This window comes from Rattus rattus, chromosome 1, assembly GCF_011064425.1.
Source record: "Rattus rattus isolate New Zealand chromosome 1, Rrattus_CSIRO_v1, whole genome shotgun sequence".
NCBI classification, from domain to species: domain Eukaryota; kingdom Metazoa; phylum Chordata; class Mammalia; order Rodentia; family Muridae; genus Rattus; species Rattus rattus.
In genome coordinates this window covers 13,131,488-13,153,686 of record NC_046154.1, presented here as the reverse complement: position 1 = coordinate 13,153,686, position 22,199 = coordinate 13,131,488, and the positions used below count along the sequence as shown (strand labels likewise).

The following is a 22,199-nucleotide window of genomic DNA, read 5'->3' as shown; positions in this document are numbered from 1 at the left end:
CATCTGACTATTACAAATAAGGCAGCTATGAACACATTTGACATGTGCCATTGTGGTATCTTGAGAATCTTTTATGTATACGCCGAGGAATGGTATAGCTAGGTCTATAGGTACAAGTATTTCAAATTTTCTGAGGAACTGCCAGATTAACTTCCAGAGTGCTTGTGCCAGTTTGCAATCCTACCAGCAATGAAGGAATGTTCCTCTTTTTCCATAGCCTCGCCAGCTAGAGCATTTAGACAACAAAAAGAGTTTAATGGGATACAATTTTGTAAGGCAGCAGGCAATGTATCAGTATCTGTGGTCGCTATCCTTGTATATAGGAGCAACCACCAAAATTCTACCAGAGAATCCCCACAGGTAATAAATAACTTCTTCAGAGTGGCTGGATACAAAATTAACTCAAACAACTCATTAGCCTTACATTATACAAAGGGTAAATGGACCGTGATAGAAATTAGGAAAACAACACCATTAACAATAGTCACAAATAATGTAAAATATCTTGGCATAACTCTACCCTAGGAAGTCAATGATATGTATGACAAGAGTATTAAGTACCTCAAGAAAGAAATGGAAGAAATCCTACAGAGATAGATCTCCCACGCTCATAGATCATTAGACTCCACATATTAAAAGCAGCCATGTTACCAAAATCAATCTGCAGATTAAATGAAATCCCCATCAGATTCTCAACTCACTTCCTCACAGACATGGAAAGAGAAGTTCTCAACTTCATATGGAATAACAAAAAAAACCTAGGATAGCAAAAACAAATTTTCAGCAATAAAAGAACTTCTGGGTTAATCACCATCTGACCTCAACCTTACTACAGAGTAATAATAGTGGTTAAAAATTCATGGTATTGGTACAGAGACAGACACTTAGGTCAGTGGAATAGAATCAAAGAACCAGAAACAAACCCATAAAACTATGGACACTTGATATTTGAAAAAAGAAGCCAAAACGATACAGTGGAAAAAAAGAAAACATCTTCAACAAATCATGGCAGTTTAACTGGCGATCTGCATGTTTAACAATTCAAATTGATTCATATTTATCACCATGTTCAAAGCTCATATTCAAATAGTTCAAGGGTCTTAATGTATAACAAGATATACTGAATCTAACAGGAGAAAAAGTGGGAGAGTTCCTCAAACATATTGGCACAGGGCAAAAAATTTCTTGAACACATCACCAATTTGTTAGGATCTAAGATCCACAATGGGCAAATGAAACCTCATGAAACAGAAAATGTTCTATAAGGCAAAATAGTCTCTGAGTAAGAGAAATTTGCAACCATAGAAATGGGAAAAGGTCATTCCTAAGCCTACATCCAATACGGCACTAATATAAAAAAATAGAGCAAAATATAATAAGAATTCAAGAAGTTAAACCCCCAAAAAACCATGTAATACAATTTAAAAATGGGATCCAGAGTTAAATAGATTTCTTAAAAGTGCAATCTTGATTAGTCAAGGAACGTTAAAGAAATATTCAACATGTACAAGGTGAGGAATTCATGCTTCAAGGACCACATATCACCATGGACTTCTGCCACCACATACCGTGCCTCACGATTAGCTACAAGGTCTCAAAGAAATTACCTAAATTTGCTGCAGTTCTACAAGCTATCAGGATAGTTTGCCATCCTATATGTAAGTTTAACCACTAGTAGTAGGAAGCATTAAACTGCTCTTATTGTTACAAGGAGAAAGCCGCACAGAAACTCAACAAAACTGAAGATTCCACATAAAAAAGGAAAATTTTAACATCCTTGGTTATCGTTTCAGCAATATTTTAATATTTATTTGAGTAATAATTTCAAATTAATTTTTAATCATTCCCTTTAAAATGTTGCCCTATCTCCTGGTCCTCTTTCCCATATTTCTTCATTTCCTTACTCCCCCACTGCGATGAGAGAGGGCTCCCTCCTTCTTCCCTCAACCCTCCAGGTGTCCCCATTCTCTTCCCATCACGTTCCTCTATGATCATGAACATCCTCTTTCACTGAGACCAAAAACGTAGGTCCTCTTTGACATATGTTCAGTGGGTCTGTATCCAACATTGTAAGATCTTTAGTTGGCAGAGTAGACTTTGGGAAGTCCTAGGATTCTGGGTTAGTTGACAGCGTTGGACTTTGTTTTGGGCTTCCATTCCCTACAGCTCCTTGAAGCTGGGTCGTTGACATCATCTCTCCACATGGAGTCCCTTTTTTCTGTCATGCATGGTCTCTTCAGGTTTCATCTTCAGACTGTTGAGCATGAGTTTGTTTATCTCCTGCTTTGTATCCCTCCCAGATGTTTTTGCTTCTGTTTTTTAAACAGAACCTTCAGATAGACTTTGAATTTGTTAGTGTGAGAACACCCAAGTTCTATATGATGGCATTTAGTGCTATGAACTCTCTTCTTAGCTCTGCTTTCTTAGTGCCTCAAAAGTCTGGGTGTGCTATGCCCACATTTACATTGAATTCTAGAAAGTCTTCAATGTCTATCTTTATTTCTTTCCTGACCCAATCAGTGATCACCTGAGGTTCTCTCTTCCATCTCCTGGATTCTCTTTGTGATACTTACAACTGTAGCTCTTGTTCTCTTTCCTAGGTTTACATTTCTAGCATTGTTGCAGTTACATTTCTTTATTGCTTCCATTTCCCATTCAGGCCTTCATAGCCTTCTCCTGTTTGTGTTTTCCTTTGCATCTTTATATTTATTTGTGTCATCTCTTAATGTGGCTATCTGTTTGAACGTATTTTCCTGTGCTTAATGATAGGAGCCCAGTATAGCTGTGCTCAGAGAGGCTCTGTCAGTCCCGGAAAAATACAGATGGGGATATTCACAGCCAAATATTGGAACAAGAATTGGGATCCCAATGTGGAAGTTAGGACAAGGACTGTAGGAGCTGATAGGGGTTGCAACCTCAAAGGCAGAACAACAATATCAACCAAACGACCCCCCAAATCTTTCAGGACTTAAACCACCAACTAAAGTGTACAGAGGGGGTACCCATAGCTTCAGCTGGATATGTAACAGAGGATTGCTTTATTTGGTATCACATGCTAAGGAGCCCTTTGGTCCTTTGGTGGTTTGATGACACACTATAGAAGAATGCTAGGCCACTGAGGTAGGAGTGAGTGGACGAGAGGGGGAGCAAGTCATGTGGATGGGGGAAGGGAGTAAGGTATAGGGGCTTCAGGAGGGAAAACTGGGAAGGGGGATAATATTTGAAATGTAAATAAAATAAATCATAAAAAATAAATGCATCTGAGGAAAGGCTTTTATTTCTTTCCTTAACTAATCTCAGATGAATTATTAATGGCAATTATGTTTAATGTATTCACATATGCAGAATCAGTTAGCTGTTGAAGTTATTGTGTGTGTGTGTGTGTGTGTGTGTGTGTGTGTGTGTGTGTGTACCAGTCTTATGTGGGAAAGAATAAAACTCACCACAACGGAAAACATGTAGCTCTGCCCTTTCACATGTGTCCATGGGCTCAGAACCCTGTAATTTAAGGACAGACACCCGAGTCTGTGGTTGTGTTTCTGAGCTCTCTCTCCCATGCTTAGCTGGAATCCATTTTAACTTGCCATAATCATCACAACAGGTTTTGAATGACAGGAGACTTCTGAGAATCCTAGAACTCATAATAATCATGAAAAGTGTTGATTTCTTAGCTATATTCTCTAAAGAGACTTGGGTAATTCTGGAGTCTCCTTTCCCCAGCATATGTAGATGTGGACGGGTGTACATCATGAATTGTAGGGACCAATCTAGAAAGTATCTATGACCAAATGGTTAAAGAATGCACTAGTCTCACAATGTGAGCTGTTAGGCAGACGACCTTGGATGTAATTGGTCATAACCCAGGCGCAGTGTCCTACTACATCCACTTCTGGTCTAGACTGGCAGCAAGCTTGATGCGAAGCTGTGCAGAGTAGGTCCTGCGCTCCTGACAGCTGCAGTGGTGTGGAAGGCAGCCTGCAACAGAGCTGGGGGAGTGGTTCCGATCGGGAGGACGTGCACACTTGCCTAATCGGATGAGATTAAGAAAAATACAAAATAAAAACAAAGGAAAAATCAAGGAAGCAAGCAAGCAAAAATCCAAACCGATTAAAAAATATCTATGAAGAATTAGGACGGGAAATAATTAAAACGTTCCGAAGTAGGTGGGCTTAGAAGAATTATGTAACAGGAAGCTGCTGAATGTTGGGCGGGTCCAGAAGGAGTTGCTCCCAGAAACCCTTGGAAGTGACAGGAAGTTCCGCCCCTCAAACTTTCTCCGTGTCTTTGCTGCCTCCCTTTCAGGAAGTCCTGGTGGGAGACTCGTCCCGGAGTCCTGGAGGTACCTGAAAATTTCCTGGAGCTGCAGTTGCGGTGCCGGCTTCCTAGGACATTCATCAGCTCGTCCTGTCACCTGCCAGGTCAGAGGAGCTGCTGCGACCGGGAAACAGGCAGGAGCGGAGCAGCGACGTGGAGCGGGGGTGCATTTTCTGCCGCCACTCTTATAATTCTGTCGTGGATATCTTAGCGTTGTCAGGAAGTCTGAGATCTGTGAACTGGGGTTGAAGGTGATGCTTTAATTAGTTTTGTGGTCGCCAGAATATTTTTCTAAAATAACCTCGTAGGTCCTTGGCTGCATCTGTAGTTTGTACAGCAGGGTTTTCTTTCAAAAGCCTTAGTAAAGTTCTTCGGGTTCAAATTCACACATGTTTTCTTAACTCCCCTGTTCCTCCGTTTGCCGTTCCATTTCCCTTTCTCTAGCGGACCGAATAGGTATTCCAAGAGAGCTTTGTAGATCTTTGACATATGCGGAACTAGTGCAGATTTGATTGAATTAGAAAATATTTGTTATAAAGCCGTTCCATATGGCTATAAATATTAATATTTCCTGAGTTAAGTTATACTCTCCATTAATTTTCACTGAGGTATATTCAGGCTGTGATGTAAACACAGCATTCAGAAGTGTGTCTTCATAGGCTTCATAGGTATTTTTATAAGTGGAAAACTTACTGTAGATTGAGACAGAATTAGACAGCACCTTTTGAATTACCCACTTAAGTTAAATGTCTCATTGGTTCATGAAAAGCTCTCTGACCATGCACATTCATGGTTTGTTGAATTCTGCAATGTTCGTTCACTTCTTGCAGTTGTGGGAATGCTTAGACCCTGCACTCGGCTTTTTTCAGAGCCCTCTGGTTGGAGGAGTTCAACAGTCTGGATTCTGTGGAACACAGTAGTTTTCTTGCAGTGTTTCTTTCTCTTCCTCGGTGCTGCTTGGAAAAGAACTGTGCATGAATGTTAACTGTGTGACTACCTGTTACATCTCATAGTGAAAACTGAAATCCTCAGAGAAAGAGGCATTTTCATGATATCTTCTCTTTCCTTCATACTTATCCTTTTGCTACTTGTTCATATCTTTCATGTTTGTCTCATGAAAAGTTCCAGGTTCTTTCTCAACAATATTTTCCCATTTTCAGGTCTCTATATGCTCAGCCAATCTCCATAATTGTAAATCAAAACTAGGAGCCCTGGACTGTAAAGGCCAAAGAGACTTCTAACAAAGGATTGAGGTATCACCACAGAATACACTGTCAGTTTTTATGTCACCAATTTATGCTGCAGAATTTCTTCTTCCTGAAGTGAAATCCAAGATTCACAAATAACACTCTTTATTGTGAAAAAATATGTTTTCATCTATTCTGACTTCTACAAGCATTTTATTGTGAGCACCTTTGAAAATTATTGGATTAAATTTTGTTCTTTTTGTGATTGTATTCCTTAGGATTTTTAGGAAGGAAGGATTTGCTGGCCTCGTGAGTAGCTATGTGTGGTTCAGATTGTTCTCCATTGATTGTGTGAGTAGAGATTTACTGTGTTCATGAGGAATCATTCCTACTTTTCAGGTACTCATTCGTTCTTCACAAGAAAAGTTTTATTTCCTATGACCTCATGAAAAATGTATGTAGTGTTCTCTTGTGCATGTTTCATTCAGTTTATTGTCTACATACGATTTTGACTAAAAAACATGTTTTAATGAATAATGACATTCAACTGTACCTTTACTACTGTAAATACTAGTAGCTACTTTTCTGAATTCATCACTGCAGTTAGCAATTATTTTCCCTCAGGGCCTGAGCAATATTATTCCATGCTCTCCTGATTTTAATCTATGGATAAATATTTTTACTGCTAGGCTAGAATGCTATGTTCTTAAGAGTTCCAGTATCTGAACACTACACATTGCTATTTGAATTTATCTACTTTAAGAAGACTGTGGTGAAATAAGTGTCAGTAAACTTTGACTGAAAGGCTCGAAAATACAGAATTATGTCTTTTCAGAATCAGATGTACATTTGAGGAAAAGTCAGTTCCAAGGTTTAAAGTTGAAACCCTAGTTTTGATGATGACTTCATGATGGAAGAATGCAAAACCGTGGATTATCCTTCCCATCCTAGAATGAGCTCTTGCTCTGTCTCCATGAAATAGAAAATGTACTTTTCCTGTTTTACACATAGACAAAGTAGTTCCATGACACACATTCATTTTCTGTATTTACTATTGTTGGAGCTAAAGCCCAGCGTCTATCACTGGACTAGGAATTTATGATCTATTGCTGTTAGAAATGAAAACCATGCTCAGCCTGTGTCACAAGTTCAAATCATAAAGTAACAAGCTTTGCAAAAATTCCCTGATTACTCCCTAAAAATCCATGTATTCCTACGCCCTCCTTTTATTACCCACTCGATGCTGTCCAAAAATGCCCCGGGCATCAAGTCTTACATATTTTAAATTTATGACAGCATTATATTTTTCCCTGCATCTCCATTTTCTGTGGTACATAAATTCCTGTTGTCAGTAACTTTTCTATCATATAAACTAGGGATTAAGCTCATTTTTTCATGCTTATTACAATTGTTTAGAATATTTAGAGAGAAACATTCTGGTATTATATTTGCATTATCTGTTTTCTTTGCTCTTGTTGATATTCAGAGCTCCTAGAATTTCCTTTAATCTGTGTTGTCTAAGTCCCCTAGTACTTGCATTTTTAGGGGAATGACTTTTGCACATGAAGTGCCCTAGTGCACTTCCACAGTTAGCCTGTCTTCAATCTCTGTGCCATCTCTTGTTATTCATGTTTTCATTATATCCTTGTGTTCCATGTATATTCTGAGGCAGGTTTTGGATGGGTATCCACACTGTCATATATTCATAATTCCATCTTCCATGGTAATGACAGTGTGTGTTTCCACACCTCCACTTCCTCCATCTTTTTCAGCCTTACCTTTTCCCCCAGTGCATGCTGTTTTTCAGCATTCTCTGAATTCGCATCTTCCATTTACCAACCACATGTGTCTGACTTATCCTGAAAGCATCACCATGCTGTGGTGTAGACAGAATGATATAAATGATTTCCTAGTATTTCTACATATAGCCAGTGTGTCAGGTATAAATTCACTTTTGGGCCTATGGATCTTTAGAGTGACTTTTGACAGCTTCCAGTGCCATGTGTGTATTTCCTTATTACGCTGACCTCTGTTCAAACAGGAAAGTTTCTGTTACCTACTTGTCCTTTTACACTGGCAGTCATCCACTGTCAGAGAGGTTGGTGTTTCAGCACAAGGGTCAGCACCTAGGGAGAGCCATTGGTGATTCTTATACCCAGGAGCCTACAGAGCCCTTGTTAGCAGTTTGTGTGCTACACCAGCATATCCAAGATCCTTTTAGAGATTGAGTGGTCTTCTTACTTCTCAGGTCATTGTTTAGGAATGTAGAAACAAAGTGATATTTTCTTGTAGTTTTTCTATAAATTATCAAATGAATTATCAGATTGGTGCATTCTCTTGGGATATTTGTCACTCCTGAGTTGAAGAAATCCATTTCTTGTAATTTGAGAAAACTTGCCTTCCTCATATCCTTATTTGAACATTGAAAATATTGTAAGTCTTACTTGCCCTTTGTAAGCACTGCTGTTGTGTGAAAGGTTAGTGTGGAGGCTGTGCACACTAGTGTGGATGACAGTACCACATTCCCTTCCTTGTCTCTTTCTCTTTTTAAGATTTATTTATTAATTATTATGTATAAGTACACCATTGCTATCTTCAAACACAGCAGAAGAGAGCCTCGGATCTCATTACGGAAGGTTGTGAGCCACCATGTGGCTGCTGGATTTGAACTCAGGACCTCTGGTAGAGCAGTCAGTGCTCTTTACCACTGAGCCATCTCTCCAGTCCCCTGTTTGTCTTCTGAGTAGAGTAGAATAGTGACAGCTTTCTTCCGTTTTTGTAAAGGTAGGTTTTGGATGTTGGTTATTATCTTCATTAGTCTGAGGGATCCTCCTTCTCTTCCACATTCTTTAGAACTTTCTTCGTGATCCACTGTGATATTTTGCCTTTGGGTCTTTGTAGATTTATTGACATGGCTGTGAGCCTTCTCTCACTGAGTGTATGTAGCTTGTGCCGTGGGTTGTGTGGTTTGTTCTGGTTGAAACTGTCTTGCATATCTGTCATGAAATCAAGTCGAGTTCACTTTTTGCAGCAATTAGCGAGAAACTTTTTTCAATGTACACTGGAGCTCCTGGACTGCTATTATTTTCTTTGTGCATATGTTTATGTTCATTTGCTTTTGGATCCAGGTAAAGTCAGCTTTGTGTGAGTACTGTACCACGTTCCCTTTCTTTCTGTATTCTGTAATATTCACTGTACAAGATTACTGTGGGATTTTTTTTTCTTTTTTTTTTTTTTTTTTTTTATTAACTTGAGTATTTCTTATATACATTTCGAGTGTTATTCCCTTTGTTTCGGGCAAACATCCCCTCCCTCCTCCCCTTCTTTATGGGTGTTCCTCCCATCCTCCCCCCTTGGCCCTCCCCCCAACAATCTAGTTCACTGGGGTTCAGTCTTAGCAGGACCCAGGGCTTCCCCTTCCACTGGTGCTCTTACTAGGATATTCATTACCTATGAGGTCAGAGTCCAGGGTCAGTCCATGTGTAGTCTTTAGGTAGTGGCTTAGTCCCTGGAAGCTCTGGTTGCTTGGCATTGTTGTACATATGGGGTCTTGAGTCCCTTCAAGCTCTTCCAGTTCTTTCTCTGATTCCTTCAACGGGGGTCCTATTCTCAATTCAGTGGTTTGCTGCTGGCATACGCCTCTGTGTTTGCTGTATTCTGGCTGTGTCTCTCGGGAGAGATCTAAATCCGGCTCCTGTCGGCCTGCACTTCTTTGCTTCATCCATCTTGTCTAATTGGATGGCTGTATATGCATGGGTACTGTGGGATTTTTCTAAAGAATTCAGTGCTGCATCTGTTTACTCCTCAGACAGTGTTAGAAGGAACACTGAGGGCCTAGGTTTCTGCACTTGATTATTGCTTGGCCTAGTATTATGACATAGAATGTTTACTTGTTTACTTGTTCCTTAAGAAATTACTATTTTCTTCATCAATTCTTATTAATTATATATGATTTTCCTGACACTCCATCATCTGCCTTTTCCCAGTGTCAGTCTAATCTTCTGAGGCAGGGGCATTGAAATAGACTATTCATATATCCATCAAATGCCAGGATATCTAACATGGTAGACATAAGGTCAATGTCATACATTAAAAATGCTGAATATTTGCTGAATCCAGGGTCATGAGAACTTTGTGTACTAATACTATCTCGATATGAAGGGTGAATTCTTATGTGTTTATCTATACATAAACATATGTATGTATATTTGCATGTATGTGTATGTGTATGTGTATGTATTGGTCACACATTCTTCAACCTACAAGAGTGTTTGCCAGAAAGGAAATCCTTAACAGCAAATCTCCACGATGCAGATATATGCATGCTCGAAAAGATTTTCCAACAGTGATATTATATTAGCAGATTTGGTATAATGAGGGAATCATTCCAAGAGCATACCCTTAAATGGTTCATCTTATCCCTGTGTATATGTATTTTCCCTGGCAGCCATCACAGAATTCTACCATACCTCCTTCTTGATCTTGTTTTGACATTGCCTAGAACCCTTGTTCTTAAGCTTTGAGTTGTGACCTCTTTGTGGTCCATTCACACTTTCACAGGGTTTGACAAAGACTGACCATCATAAAACCCATATTTTTTATGGTCATGGGAACCGATACACCACTCTTGTTATCAATCTGCGTGTGGGTCTGAAACATGTAGATACAGCAACTTTTGAATTCCTGGAACTATAATAAAGGTTTACCACACCATTAAAAGTGGAGAACAAATGGCTTAAAGTTTCAGAATAGTAAATTTTAGTTGAAGACATTTCTGGCTTTAATCATAATACTCTACATAATAATGCATTCATGGAGATGTCAAGGGATCAAGATCAATGCATCAAAATGTGTCACGGGCATTAGGAAATAGGGCCATATTGAAAGGAAAAGAAAGTTGGAAATAGTTTTATGTCATGAACTATTGAAAGCCTTCGTAGATGCTGATGAAAATGGCTATACCTAAATCTGATGACAACTTATTCTTTTGTAGAACCCATGATATTTGGCAGATAGAATCTTTGTACTCCAAGACTATAGGATATGTATGGAAAATAGATATACTGTATCTGCTTGGTAAAAAGAAGTCGAACTTCACCAACGTGTCAGGTATTGTGTTTGATTGTAATGGCTAATGAAACACCATTCAAATCTAGCTCATCAATCAGGGTAGCCATTAGCCATTTATCCTTGACTCTAGACCCAGGGAGATAAGTTCTGAGTAATATCCCTGAGTAGTCGTGTTTTACAGTAGGTATTCATGTGCTCTGTTTTTGTGCCTGGTGCCTGCTGATGTTAAAATAGACCTCAGATTATACTCATATCCCTACACACTAAATATGTGACTCCATGCTCACATTTCTGTAGAAATGTTGACAAGATTCTTCATATTTTTTTTTAATATCCTTTTATGTGGGTAAGCATTGTCTGTAACTAAGTTGTATTAATTTCAGCTTTTAGTTTTCAAACCTGGTTGTGAAATTTCAAGAAAACTTCCAATATTTGAATCTGTGAGAAGAACAACAAAAAGAATGAGTGTGGCTCTGGGAAACACTCTACAGGTCAGTGTATTGCGCACCTTTCTCTGAAAAATCTGTTTTTATTCAACCATTTAATAATTTTATTATCTCTATGTTGTAACATTATCTGAAGGACTTATTTTCTATAAACTTCAGTTTCTTCTGGGATAACAAAAATTTAATGTTTAGGTCTTTCACTTTTACAAAACCATTAATTTTTTACTGAGTTTCTACTGTGAGGACATACTATTTTCAAGGACTGAAGATATGCAGATCTCAAAGAGAATCTATTGTTAATGATTCTCAAAAACTATATCGATGCCTAATTTGTACATTAGATGGATATGTGTGCTATTATATTAGTGTTGAAGGAAGGTCCCATGTGTCACATAAGTTACATTTCAGAGTTGGTCAAGGCTCCACACAAAAGCTTTTTAATGTGGATATGGAATTATGTGGAGTCTGATATCACTGAGCAATATATGGAAGAGAAGAATTTGGAGAAGGACAAAATTATATGGGATTCACTGTCTTGAACCCCAGTAGTAAATATATTAGCTCCTCAGAGTCAGAGGTGATAGAGGAATGTATATTTCTTTTTTGTGTGCAAATGCAGAATTCACTATGCAATTTTTTTTTGGAATTTTATGTCAAATAATGATTATGGGTGTGTTAGACATGAAATCTGTCTTCCAAGAGTCATTCCAAGAGACATACTGCCCATTGTGGTGCTGTGTGGTAAATTCTCAATGTAGAAATTGTTATTTCCCTTTGTGTTTTGTTGCACAGTTAGAAGTAGTGTATGTCCTGTATTCTCCACATTTCTATTTCTTCACATGGAATGTATTAGTAAATATTTTCTGGGGCATATAGACTTGGTATTGTGTATGATCTATAAATTTTCAATCCTAAATAAATGTCCTTTCTAACTTGTTTACTTTAGAAGGAAGAATGCTTTATCTACTCTTTGTTTCCTGTTCTACCAAACTCTGTTACATAGGGACATAATGAAAGGTTGTGATTATGTTTCTACATTTCTTTATTTATTGGTTATTGTCTTTATTTACATTCTAAATGTTCTCCCAATTCCCAGTTCCCTACCCCCTTCTTCTATAGGGATGCTACCCCACTCTCAAATCCATTCATTGCTGACTGCCCTAGCATCCTCCTATGCTGGGACTTCCAGCCTGTTCATGGGCCTCCTCTCCTCTTTATGCCAGATAATAAAATCTGCTACATATGCTGCTGGGGACTTGGGTCCCTCCATGTGTACTCTTTGGTTGCTACTTTAGTCTCTGGGAGCTCTGGGGATCTGGTTAGTGGATACTGTTGTCCTACCTATAGGGTTGCAATCCCCTTCATCTATTTCAGTCCTTCAGCTATCTCTTCCATTGGGGTCTCCTTGCTCTGTCCAATGGTTAGCTGTGAGCAACTGGTCAAACTCTGCCATGGCCTCTCAGTGGATAGCTGTTTCAGCATCCTCACAGTAAGGGCTTCTTGGCATCAGCAATAATGTTTGGATTTGATATCTAGAGATGGTATGGATCCCTAGGTGCGTAGTCTCGGGATGGCCTTGAGTCTCTGTTCCACTCTTTGTCCTTGCTTTTTATTTAGATAAGAACCATTCTGTGTTAAAATTTTTGAGATGGGTAGTTGACCGCATCCTTGACCCGAGAGCTGTGCCTCTCCAGTGGATATGGTTACTATAGGTACTCTCTCCCCTTTTTTTATTTTTTCAACTAATATCATCCCTATTGTGTTCTGTGAACTTCTTGCTTATCAGGTATCTGGATTTTGTAATGGCTATTTCCAGTTTCCCATCATCCACTGGTACACACATCTGTTAACTATCCTCCCCTCTATACATCTCCCCTGTCTCCTCCCACACCTGGTTCTAACCTCCGTTTTCCTTACACTCCTCTCTCCCTCCTAGGTCCCTCCTTCCTTTTCCCTTCTGTGATTTTCTTTTATTCCTTTTAATTGGGACTGAAGCATGGTTTGGGCAGAGGCATCCATGGTTTTGGCTTCCTGTTCAGCTTCATATGGGCCGTGAGTTTTATCATAGGTATTCACAAGTTTTGGTCTAATATGCAATCATCCCTGAGTTCATACCGTGTGTGATCTTGTGTGAATGGTTACCTCACTCAGGATGATATTTTCTCATTCCATCCATTTGCCTTCTAAGCTGATGATGTCCTCATGCTTAATAGCTGCGTTGTATTCTATTGTGTAAATGAACCATATTTCCTGTATCCATTCCACCTCAGAGGGACATCTAGATTGTTTACAGATTCTGCCTATGATAAATGTGGCTGCTATGACCATAGTACATTTATATTTCCTATGTGTTGGACCATCTTTTAGGCATATGCCCAGGAGTGGAATAGCTGGATACACAGGTAGAATTATGTCCACTTTTCTGAGGAACCACCATACTTTTTCAGAGTGGTTGTAGCAGCTTACAGTTGCACCAGCAATGAAGGTGTTCCCCTTTGTCCATATCCTAGGAATCATATGCTTCTCCTGAGTTTTTGATCGTAGCCATTCTGACTCCTGTGAGGTGGAATCTAAGATTTGTTAATTTGTGTTTCCCTGATGACTAAGGATTTGAACATGTCTTTAGGGGCTTCTCAGCTATTACAGATCTCTCAGTTGAGAATTCTTTCTTTAGCTACCCCAATTTTAATAATTTTATCTTATTATCTGTAGTCTTTACTTTTTGAGTTATTTTTATATATTGGATATTAGCTCTCTGTCAGATATAGGCTTGGTAGAGATCTTTCCCAGTGTGTACGTTGCCGTTTCGTCCCATTAACAGTATAGTTTTCCTTACAGAAAATGTTCAGTTGTATGAAGTCCCATTTGTCAATAGTTGATTTTATAGCCTGAGCCATTGGTATTCGGTTCAGGAAATATTTCCATTTGCTGGTGTATTTGAACATTTTTATCCCACTTTCTCTTCAATTAGATTCAACGTATCTGGTCCTATGTAGAAGTCGTAGATGCATTTGCACTTGAGCTTTGTATAATGAAAAACGAATGCATCAATATGCATTATTCTAAATGGAGCCTGTCACTTGAACCAGTGCCATCTGTTGAATATCTTGTTTGTTTTCCACTGGATGGTTTTGGCTTTTTAGTTAAAGATCAGATGACTGTATGTGTCTGAGTTTATTTCTGCTTCTTCAATCCTATCTCATTAATCTACCTGCATGTGTCTTTAGCAAAACCTTTCTTTTTTACTACTATTGCTCTGTAGTAGAACTTGTGGTCAAGAATGGTGATTACCCCTAAAATCCTCATATTGTTAAGAATAATTTTTGCTATGCTGGGGTTTTTGCTATTCCAGATGCATTTGAGAATTACTATGTGTATCCCTCTGAAAAATTGCATTGAAATTTTGATGGGTATTCCATTGAGCCTGTTGACTGCTTTTGATCAGATGGCCATTTTTCCTCTGTTAATCCTGCTGAACCCTGAGCCTGGGATTTCTTTCCATCTTCTGCAGTCTTCTTTTTATTCTTTATTCAGATAGTTGAAGTTCTTGTCAAAAGATCTTTTACTTATGGGTTAGTCACACTAAGATATTTATGAATATTTGTGACTATCTTGAACTGTGTCATTTCTCCATTTCCTTTCCCACCCTCCTATCTTTTGAGGAGAGGAATGCTACTGATTTTTTGGAGTTAATTTCACACCCAGATATTTTGCTTATGTTATTTTCCAGCTCTAGCAGTTCTGATTGATGTTTCGGGTCACCTAGGTACACTGCCACATCAGTGGCAAATAGTGATATTTTGACGTCTTCCTTTCTAATTTGTATTCCTTTGACCTCCTCTTTATTCTAATTATTCTGGCCAGAACTTTGGGTGCTATATTGAATACATAGCGGAAAGTGGGCATCCTTATCTATTTGTTGATTTTAATAGGATTGCTTCATGTTTCCCTCCATTTAGTTTGATGGCTGTCTTTTGGTTTAGTGTTTATTGCTTTTGTCAAATTTTTGTATGCACATTGAATTCCTTATCTTTCCAATGTTTTTAACATGAAGAAGTGTTGTATTTTGTCAAAGGCTTCTTGAACATCCAATGAGGTAATCATGTGGTTTTTTCCTTTGAATTTGTTTATATAGTGGATTATGGTGATGGTTTCCTATATATTGAACCAATTTTGCTTCCCTGGGATCACCTATTGGATCATAGTGGATGATCCTTTTGATGTGCTATTGGATTCAGGATGCTATAATTATAATTATATTGAATATTTTTCATTTATATTAATAAAGGAAATTAGTCTGAAGGTAGCTTTCTTTGTTGGGTCTTTTTGTGGTTTAAATATGAGCATAACTGTACCTTCATAGAATGAATTAGGTAGTGTTCCTAGTGATTCAATTTTCTAAGTATTTTGAAGGGTATATTGGTATTAGCTAACATTTGAAGGTTTGATAGAATTCTGCAGTATGATCATCTGGTCTTGTTTATTTTTGGTGGGGAATCTTTTAATAACTTTTTCTATTTCTTCAGGGATTATGATACTGTTTATATGGTTTATCTGATCCTGATTACCTTTGCTACCTGGCATCTATCTAGAAAATCATCCATTTCATCTAGATTTTTCAGTTTTGTAGAGTATAGGATTGTGCTGTAGGATCCCATACGTTTTTTAATTTCTTCAGTTTCTATTGATATTTCTCTATTTTCAATTTGGATACTGCCTCTCTGTCCTCTGGTGAGGCTGGCTTAGGATATATACATCTTGTTATTTTTCTCAAAGAAGTAACTCTTCGTTTTGTTGATTCTTTGTATAGTTTTCTTTGTTTCTTCTGGGTTAACTTTTACCTGAATTTGATTACTCCCTGCAGGCAACTCCTCTTAGGTGTATTTGACCCTCTCTCTTCTAGATCAGATACACTGTTATGCTGCTAGTATATGACCTCACCAATTTCTCTTTGGAGGCACTTAGAGCTCTATATTTTGCTGTTAGCAGTGCTCTCTTCTTTTTTATTAGATATATTTTGTTACTTATATTTCAAATGTTCTTCCCTTTCCTGGTTTCCTATCCATAAGCCCCCATTCCCTCTCCCTCCCCAATATGGGTATTTGCCCCATCCATCCACCTAACTGCCTCCCTCCCCCCATATTCCCATGCACTGGAGATCCAACCTTGGCAGGACCAAGGGCTTCCTCTTCCACTGGTGCCCCAACAAGGGTATTCTCTGCTACATATGCTTCTGGAGCCCTGGGTAAGTCTATGTACAGACTTTCGGTAGTGGTTTAGTCCCTGGATGCTCTGGTTGTTTGGCATTGTTGTTCTTATGGGATTTCAAGCTTCTTCAACTATTTCAATCCTTCCTCAATATTTTTCAATCCTTCCTTCAATATTTTCCCCAAGGACGTCCTATTCTCAGTTCAATGGTTTGCTGCTAGCATTGACCTCCGTATTGGACATCCTCTGGATGTGTCTCTCAGGAGAGATATATATCTAATCTCTTTCAGCATGCATTTTTTAGCTTCATCAATCTTGTCTAGTTTTAGTGGAGATATATATATATACAGGCTCTGAATGGCCGTTCCTTCAGTTGTTGCACTAAACTTTGCTTCCATAACCCCTCCTATGGATATATTCCCCCTGTTAAAAAGGAGTAAGAACATCTGCATTTTGGTCATCCTTCTTTTGAGCTTCCTGTGGTCTGTGGATTGCATGTTGGTTAATTCGAGCTTTTGGGCTAATATCCACTTATCAATGAGTGCATTCCAAGTGTGCTGTTCTATGACTGGGTTGCGTCACTCAGGATGATATTTTCTAGTTCTTTCCATTTGCCTATGTATTTCATAAAGTCATTGTTTTTCATAGCAGAGTAGTACTCCATTGTGTAGATGTACCACATTTTTTAAATCCATTCCTCTATGGAAGGGCATCTGGGTTCTTTCCAGTTTCTGGCTATGATAAATAAGGCTGCTATGAACATAATGGAGCATGTGTCTTTGTTGTGTGTTGGAGCATCTTTTGAGTATATGCCCAGGAGAGATCTAGGTGGGTCCTCAGGTAGTGGAAGGTCCAATTTTCTGAGCAATCTCCAGACCACAGTTCCAGAGTGGTTGTACCACTTTGCAGTCCCACCAACAACGGAGGAGTGTTCTTCTTTCCCCACATCCTCAACAGCATCTGCTGTCACCTAATCTTAGCCATTTTTACTGGTCTGAAGTAGAATCTCAGGGTTTTTTGTATAGCATTTCCCTGATGACTAAGGATGTTGAACACTTCTTTAAGTGCTTTTCTGCCATTCGATATTCCTCAGCTGAGAATGGTTTTTTTAGCTCTGTACCCCATTTTTAATAGGGTTATTTGGCTCTCTGGAGTCTAACTTCTTGAGTTCTTTGTATATTTTGGATATTAGCCCTCTATCTGTTGTGCGATTGGTAAAAATCTTTCCCAGTCTGGTGGTTGCCATTTTGTCCTAATGACAGTGTCTTTGGCCTTACAGAAGCTTTGCAATTTTATGAGGTCCCATTTGTCAATTCTTGATTTTAGAGCATAAGCCATTGGTGTTTTATTCAGGAAATTTTCCCCAGTCCCCATGTGTTCGAGACTCTTCCCCACTTTTTCTTCTATTAATTTGCATGTATCTGGTTTTATGTGGAAGTCCTTGATTCACTTGAACTTAAGCTTTGTACAGGATGATAAGTTTGGATTGTTTTGCACTCTTGTACATGCTGACCTCCAGTTGAACCAGCACCATTTGTTGAAAATGCTATCTTTCTTCCATTGGATTGCTTTAGTTCCTTTATCAAAGATTAAGTGACCATTGGTAGGTGTGTTCATTTCTGGGACTTCAGTCCTCTGCCACTGATCTATCTTCCTGTCTCTGTACCAAAGCTGTACAGTTTTTATGCCTATTGCTCTGTAATACTGCTTGAAGTCAGGGATAGTGATTCCCCCACAAGTCCTTTTATTATTGAGTATAGTTTTCACTACATACATGGGTATTTTGTTACTGCAAATGAATTTGCAAATTGCTCTTTTTATCTCTATAAAGGATTGAGTAGGAATTTTGATGGGGATTGCATTGAATCTGTAGATTGCTTTTGGCAAAATGGCCTTCTTTACCATATTAATCCTGCCAATCCATGAGCATGGAAGATCTTTCCATCTTCTGAGATCTTCCTCAGTTTCTTTCTTCAGAGACTTGAAGTTCTTATCATACAGATCTTTAACTTGCTTGGTTAAAGTCACAACCAGATATTTTTATTATTAGGGACTATTGTGAAGGGTGTCATTTCCCTAATTTCTTTCTCAGCCTGTGTATTCTTTAGGAGAGGAAGGCTATTGGTTTGTTTGATTTAGTTTTATACTCCGACACTTTGCTGAAGTTGTTTATCAGGTTAAATAGTTCTCTGGTGGATCTTTTGGGGTCACAAGTATACCATCATATCATCTGCAAAGAGTGATAGTTTGGATTCTTGCCTTCCAATTTGTATCCCTTTGACCTCCTTTCATTGTCTGATTGCTCTGGCTAGGACTTACATTGAATAAGTAGGGAAAGAACAGGCAGCATGTCTAGTTCCTGATTTTACTGGGATTACTTCAAATTTCTCTCAATGTAGTTTGATGTTAGCTACTGGTTTGCTGTATATTGCTTTTACTATGCTTATATATGTGCCTTGAATTCCTGGTCTTTCCAGGACTTTTATCATGAAGGGGTGTTGAATTTTGTCAAATGCTTTCTCAGTATCTAATGAAATAATCATGTTGTTCTTCTCTTTAAGTTTGTTTATGTAGTAGCTTACATTGATGGATTTCTGTATATTAAACCATCCTTGCATTCCTGGGATGACGCATACTTGATCAGGCTGGATGATCGTTTTGACGTGTTCTTGGATTTGGTTTGCAAGACTTTTATTGAGTATTTTTGTGTCAATATTCATAAGGGAAATTGGTCTGAAGTACTCTTTCTTTGTTGGGTCTTTGGGTGGTTTCAGTATAAGAGTAATTGTGGCTTCATAGAGGGAATTTGGTAGTGCTCTGTCTGTTTCTATTTCATGGAATAGTTTGGACAATATTGGTATGAGCTCTTCTATGAAATCTGATAGACTTCTTCACTAAACACATCTGGTCCTGGACTTTATTTGGTTGGGAGACTTTTAATAACTGCTTCTATTTCTTTATCAATTATCGTGTTCTTTACTTGGTTTCTTTGTAACTGATTTAACATTGGTACCTGCTATCTGTCTAGAAAATTGTCCATTTCCTCCAGATTTTCCAGTTTTGTTGAATATAGACATTTGTAGTAGGATCCAATAATTTTCTTGTATAATGAAAGTTGGTAACATTTGTCTGAAATTATGTATATGTGCCATATATTCCTCCTGCTAGAAATCTTTAGCAGAGATTCTTGGATTCTAAAGAAATGAGTATAAAAGTCCAGTTTGTAGTACCATGGGGTTGCAGTTAAATAAATTTCATAATAGAGGACTTTATATGAAATTATCCAATAATAACTGTGCAAAAACATTCAAATGTAGTGATGGTGGCAAATCTTTCTTCTGCTGCTAAAGTCACAGAAAGCCACCAAAAATTCATAAATGTGAGAGACTTCATGAATGAGAGCATTATTGTAAATCATCTGTAGATTGTCTGTGGAAGAGCAGCAATTTATAACTTTAGACTCATATCCAAGAAACTTTCAATAATCTCCTTTCCTAATCTGTATTACAAAGAATCTCCAATTCGTTAGTGCTATTTTTAATGTAGGAAAGCAATTTTGTAAAGTAACAAGTACATACTTTAATATTACAGGGTTTCTTAACCTTCAAAGATGTGGTTCCAGAGTTCACATTAGAGGAATGGGAAAGTCTCAATTATACTCAGCGGGCACTGTACATGGACGTGATTTTGGAGACGTACAACAATCTATTGTCTGTGGGTAAGAATGCACTTTTTACAGAATTCTTGATTCTTACTTTGAATTTTCCTACATTGTGTATATGTAAACTCTCTGAAATGTCTGGAAAGCACTAGGATAAGGGGTGTTCCTCTTAGCATGATAATTTTTCTATGGCATTTCCTTTACATTTCTGCACTTTCTTTGGAGGTATAACTAGTGTTATATTCTCCAAGATCTTTCCAATATCTCTTATGTAGCTTTAAATGCAAATTTCTGAGTTAAAAAAATAAAATGTTCAGAAAAAGGAATTGTATTTCTGGACATATAATAATTGGAGCACATTCATTTTATTATTTCATTAATCTCTTTAATTATGGTTTTTAACAATGAAAAATGTTTTATGTAGATATAGAACTGTTGGTTTGGAGAAATTTCATGTCACCTATTTCTTTGCAGTTTGATATGTGGTCTCTGTGTTTAGTATTCATACAGCATGCTCTTTATCTTCAGTATTTTGGATGCTGACACAAGCATATATATAGGATTTATTTGTGATTATGAATTTCTAGCTGACACAGGTATACAATGTCTCTTTGAAGCAAATTATAATTAAAATTAGAGATATGTTATTCAGAGATCTAATTTATGTATGTTCATTATTGATTGATGATTAATTTTTCTTAGTTTCTGCAAGGTACCATTTTTAAGATAATATTTGAAGTGTATGATCGTTCCTTTCAGTTGATATAGATCAGAATTTATCATCCAAGTAGTGATTATGAAAAGAGTAAAACCCATTTTAAGAACAGAAATCCTTGAGATGGTCTAGTTTACCAGACAATTCAGCAAACACCCATTATTGAACCTCTTTCTCTCCAGTGCAGTAACCCTTGTCATCCCTAATTGCACTTTTGTTTTCTAGAAAATAATCTAATAGGTGGAAAACATGGGAATGTCTTGGAACAAGACACAGAGTGCATTGTCCATGAGCATATGAATATGCAAAAGAACTTTTGTAAATGGGATGAAATTAGCAAAATGACTCTTGAATCCACCCAAAGTACTCCTTATAAAACTCATCTCCGAGATTCCTCCCTTCAGGCCTCAAACCTGAAAAGACATAGAGCTGGGAAAACGAGAGAAGTTTACAAATATAAAGACTGTGTACAATTTTCAAATGAATGTGCTATCCTTGGTGTAAATTCTGGAATCCACATAGAGAACAAAGAACACAAAAATACAGAATTTGATAAGGATTTTGTCTATAAACATAAACTGATGCTGAAACAAGACATTAATGGTAAGAACCTTCACCAATGTAGTACATGCAATAAATGCTTTTCCAGAAAAGGGAATCTTCATTTGCATCAAAGAATTCATTCAGGAGAGAAACCTTACAAATGTAGTCAATGTGACAAATATTTTGCCCAACAATCCTGTCTTGTGCGTCATCAAAGAAGCCATTCAGGAGAGAAACCATACAGATGCAACCAATGTGACAAATTCTTTGCCCAAGTGTCCCATCTTAGTATTCATCAGAGAAGTCATACAGGAGATAAACCTTACAAATGCAGTGAATGTGACAAATGCTATACTCAGAAAGCCACTCTGAGAAACCATATGAGAATTCATACAGGAGAGAAACCTTACAAATGCGATAAATGTGACAAATGCTTTGGCAGAAAATCCCATCTTAGAGTGCATCAGAGAATTCATACAGGAGATAAACCTTTCAAATGCAGTGAATGTGACAAATGCTTTACTGAAAAAGCCACTCTGAGAAACCATATGGGAATTCATACAGGAGAGAAACCTTTCAAATGCAGTAAATGTGACAAATGCTTTGTCTACAAATGCAGTCTGAGGATTCATCAGAGAATTCATACGGGAGAGAACCCTTACAAATGTAGTCAATGTGACACATATTTTGCCCGACAATACTGGCTTATGTGTCATCAAATAAGCCACACAAGAGAGAAACCTTACAAATGTAACCAATGTGACAAATCCTTTGCCCAAGTATCCTATCTTAGTATTCATCAGAGAATTCATACAGGAGATAAACCATACAAATGCAGCGAATGTGACAAATGCTTTCGCTACAAAGGCAGTCTGAAAATTCATCAGAGAATTCATTCAGGAGAGAAACCATACAAATGCAGTGAATGTGATAAATACTTTAGCCAGCAATCCAATCTTAGTATTCATCAGAGAATTCATACAAGAGAGAAACCTTACAAATGCAGTGAATGTGACAAATGCTTTGGCTACAAAGGCAGTCTGAGGATTCATCAG

The 22,199-nt window shown here is 37.9% G+C and overlaps 1 protein-coding gene across 1 annotated transcript in view; it reads left to right on the top strand.

Moving 5' to 3' along the window:
* The first annotated feature begins 5,804 nt into the window (after positions 1 to 5,804).
* LOC116892956 (zinc finger protein 816-like) overlaps positions 5,805 to 22,199 on the top strand; it is a 139,356-nt gene continuing 122,961 nt past the window's right edge. Inside the window, 3 exon segments of the mRNA XM_032894910.1 lie at positions 5,805 to 5,900; positions 10,495 to 10,610; positions 10,955 to 11,062. Of these exon segments, the coding sequence (XP_032750801.1) occupies positions 11,033 to 11,062 (30 nt within the window). The 5' untranslated portion in view covers positions 5,805 to 5,900; positions 10,495 to 10,610; positions 10,955 to 11,032.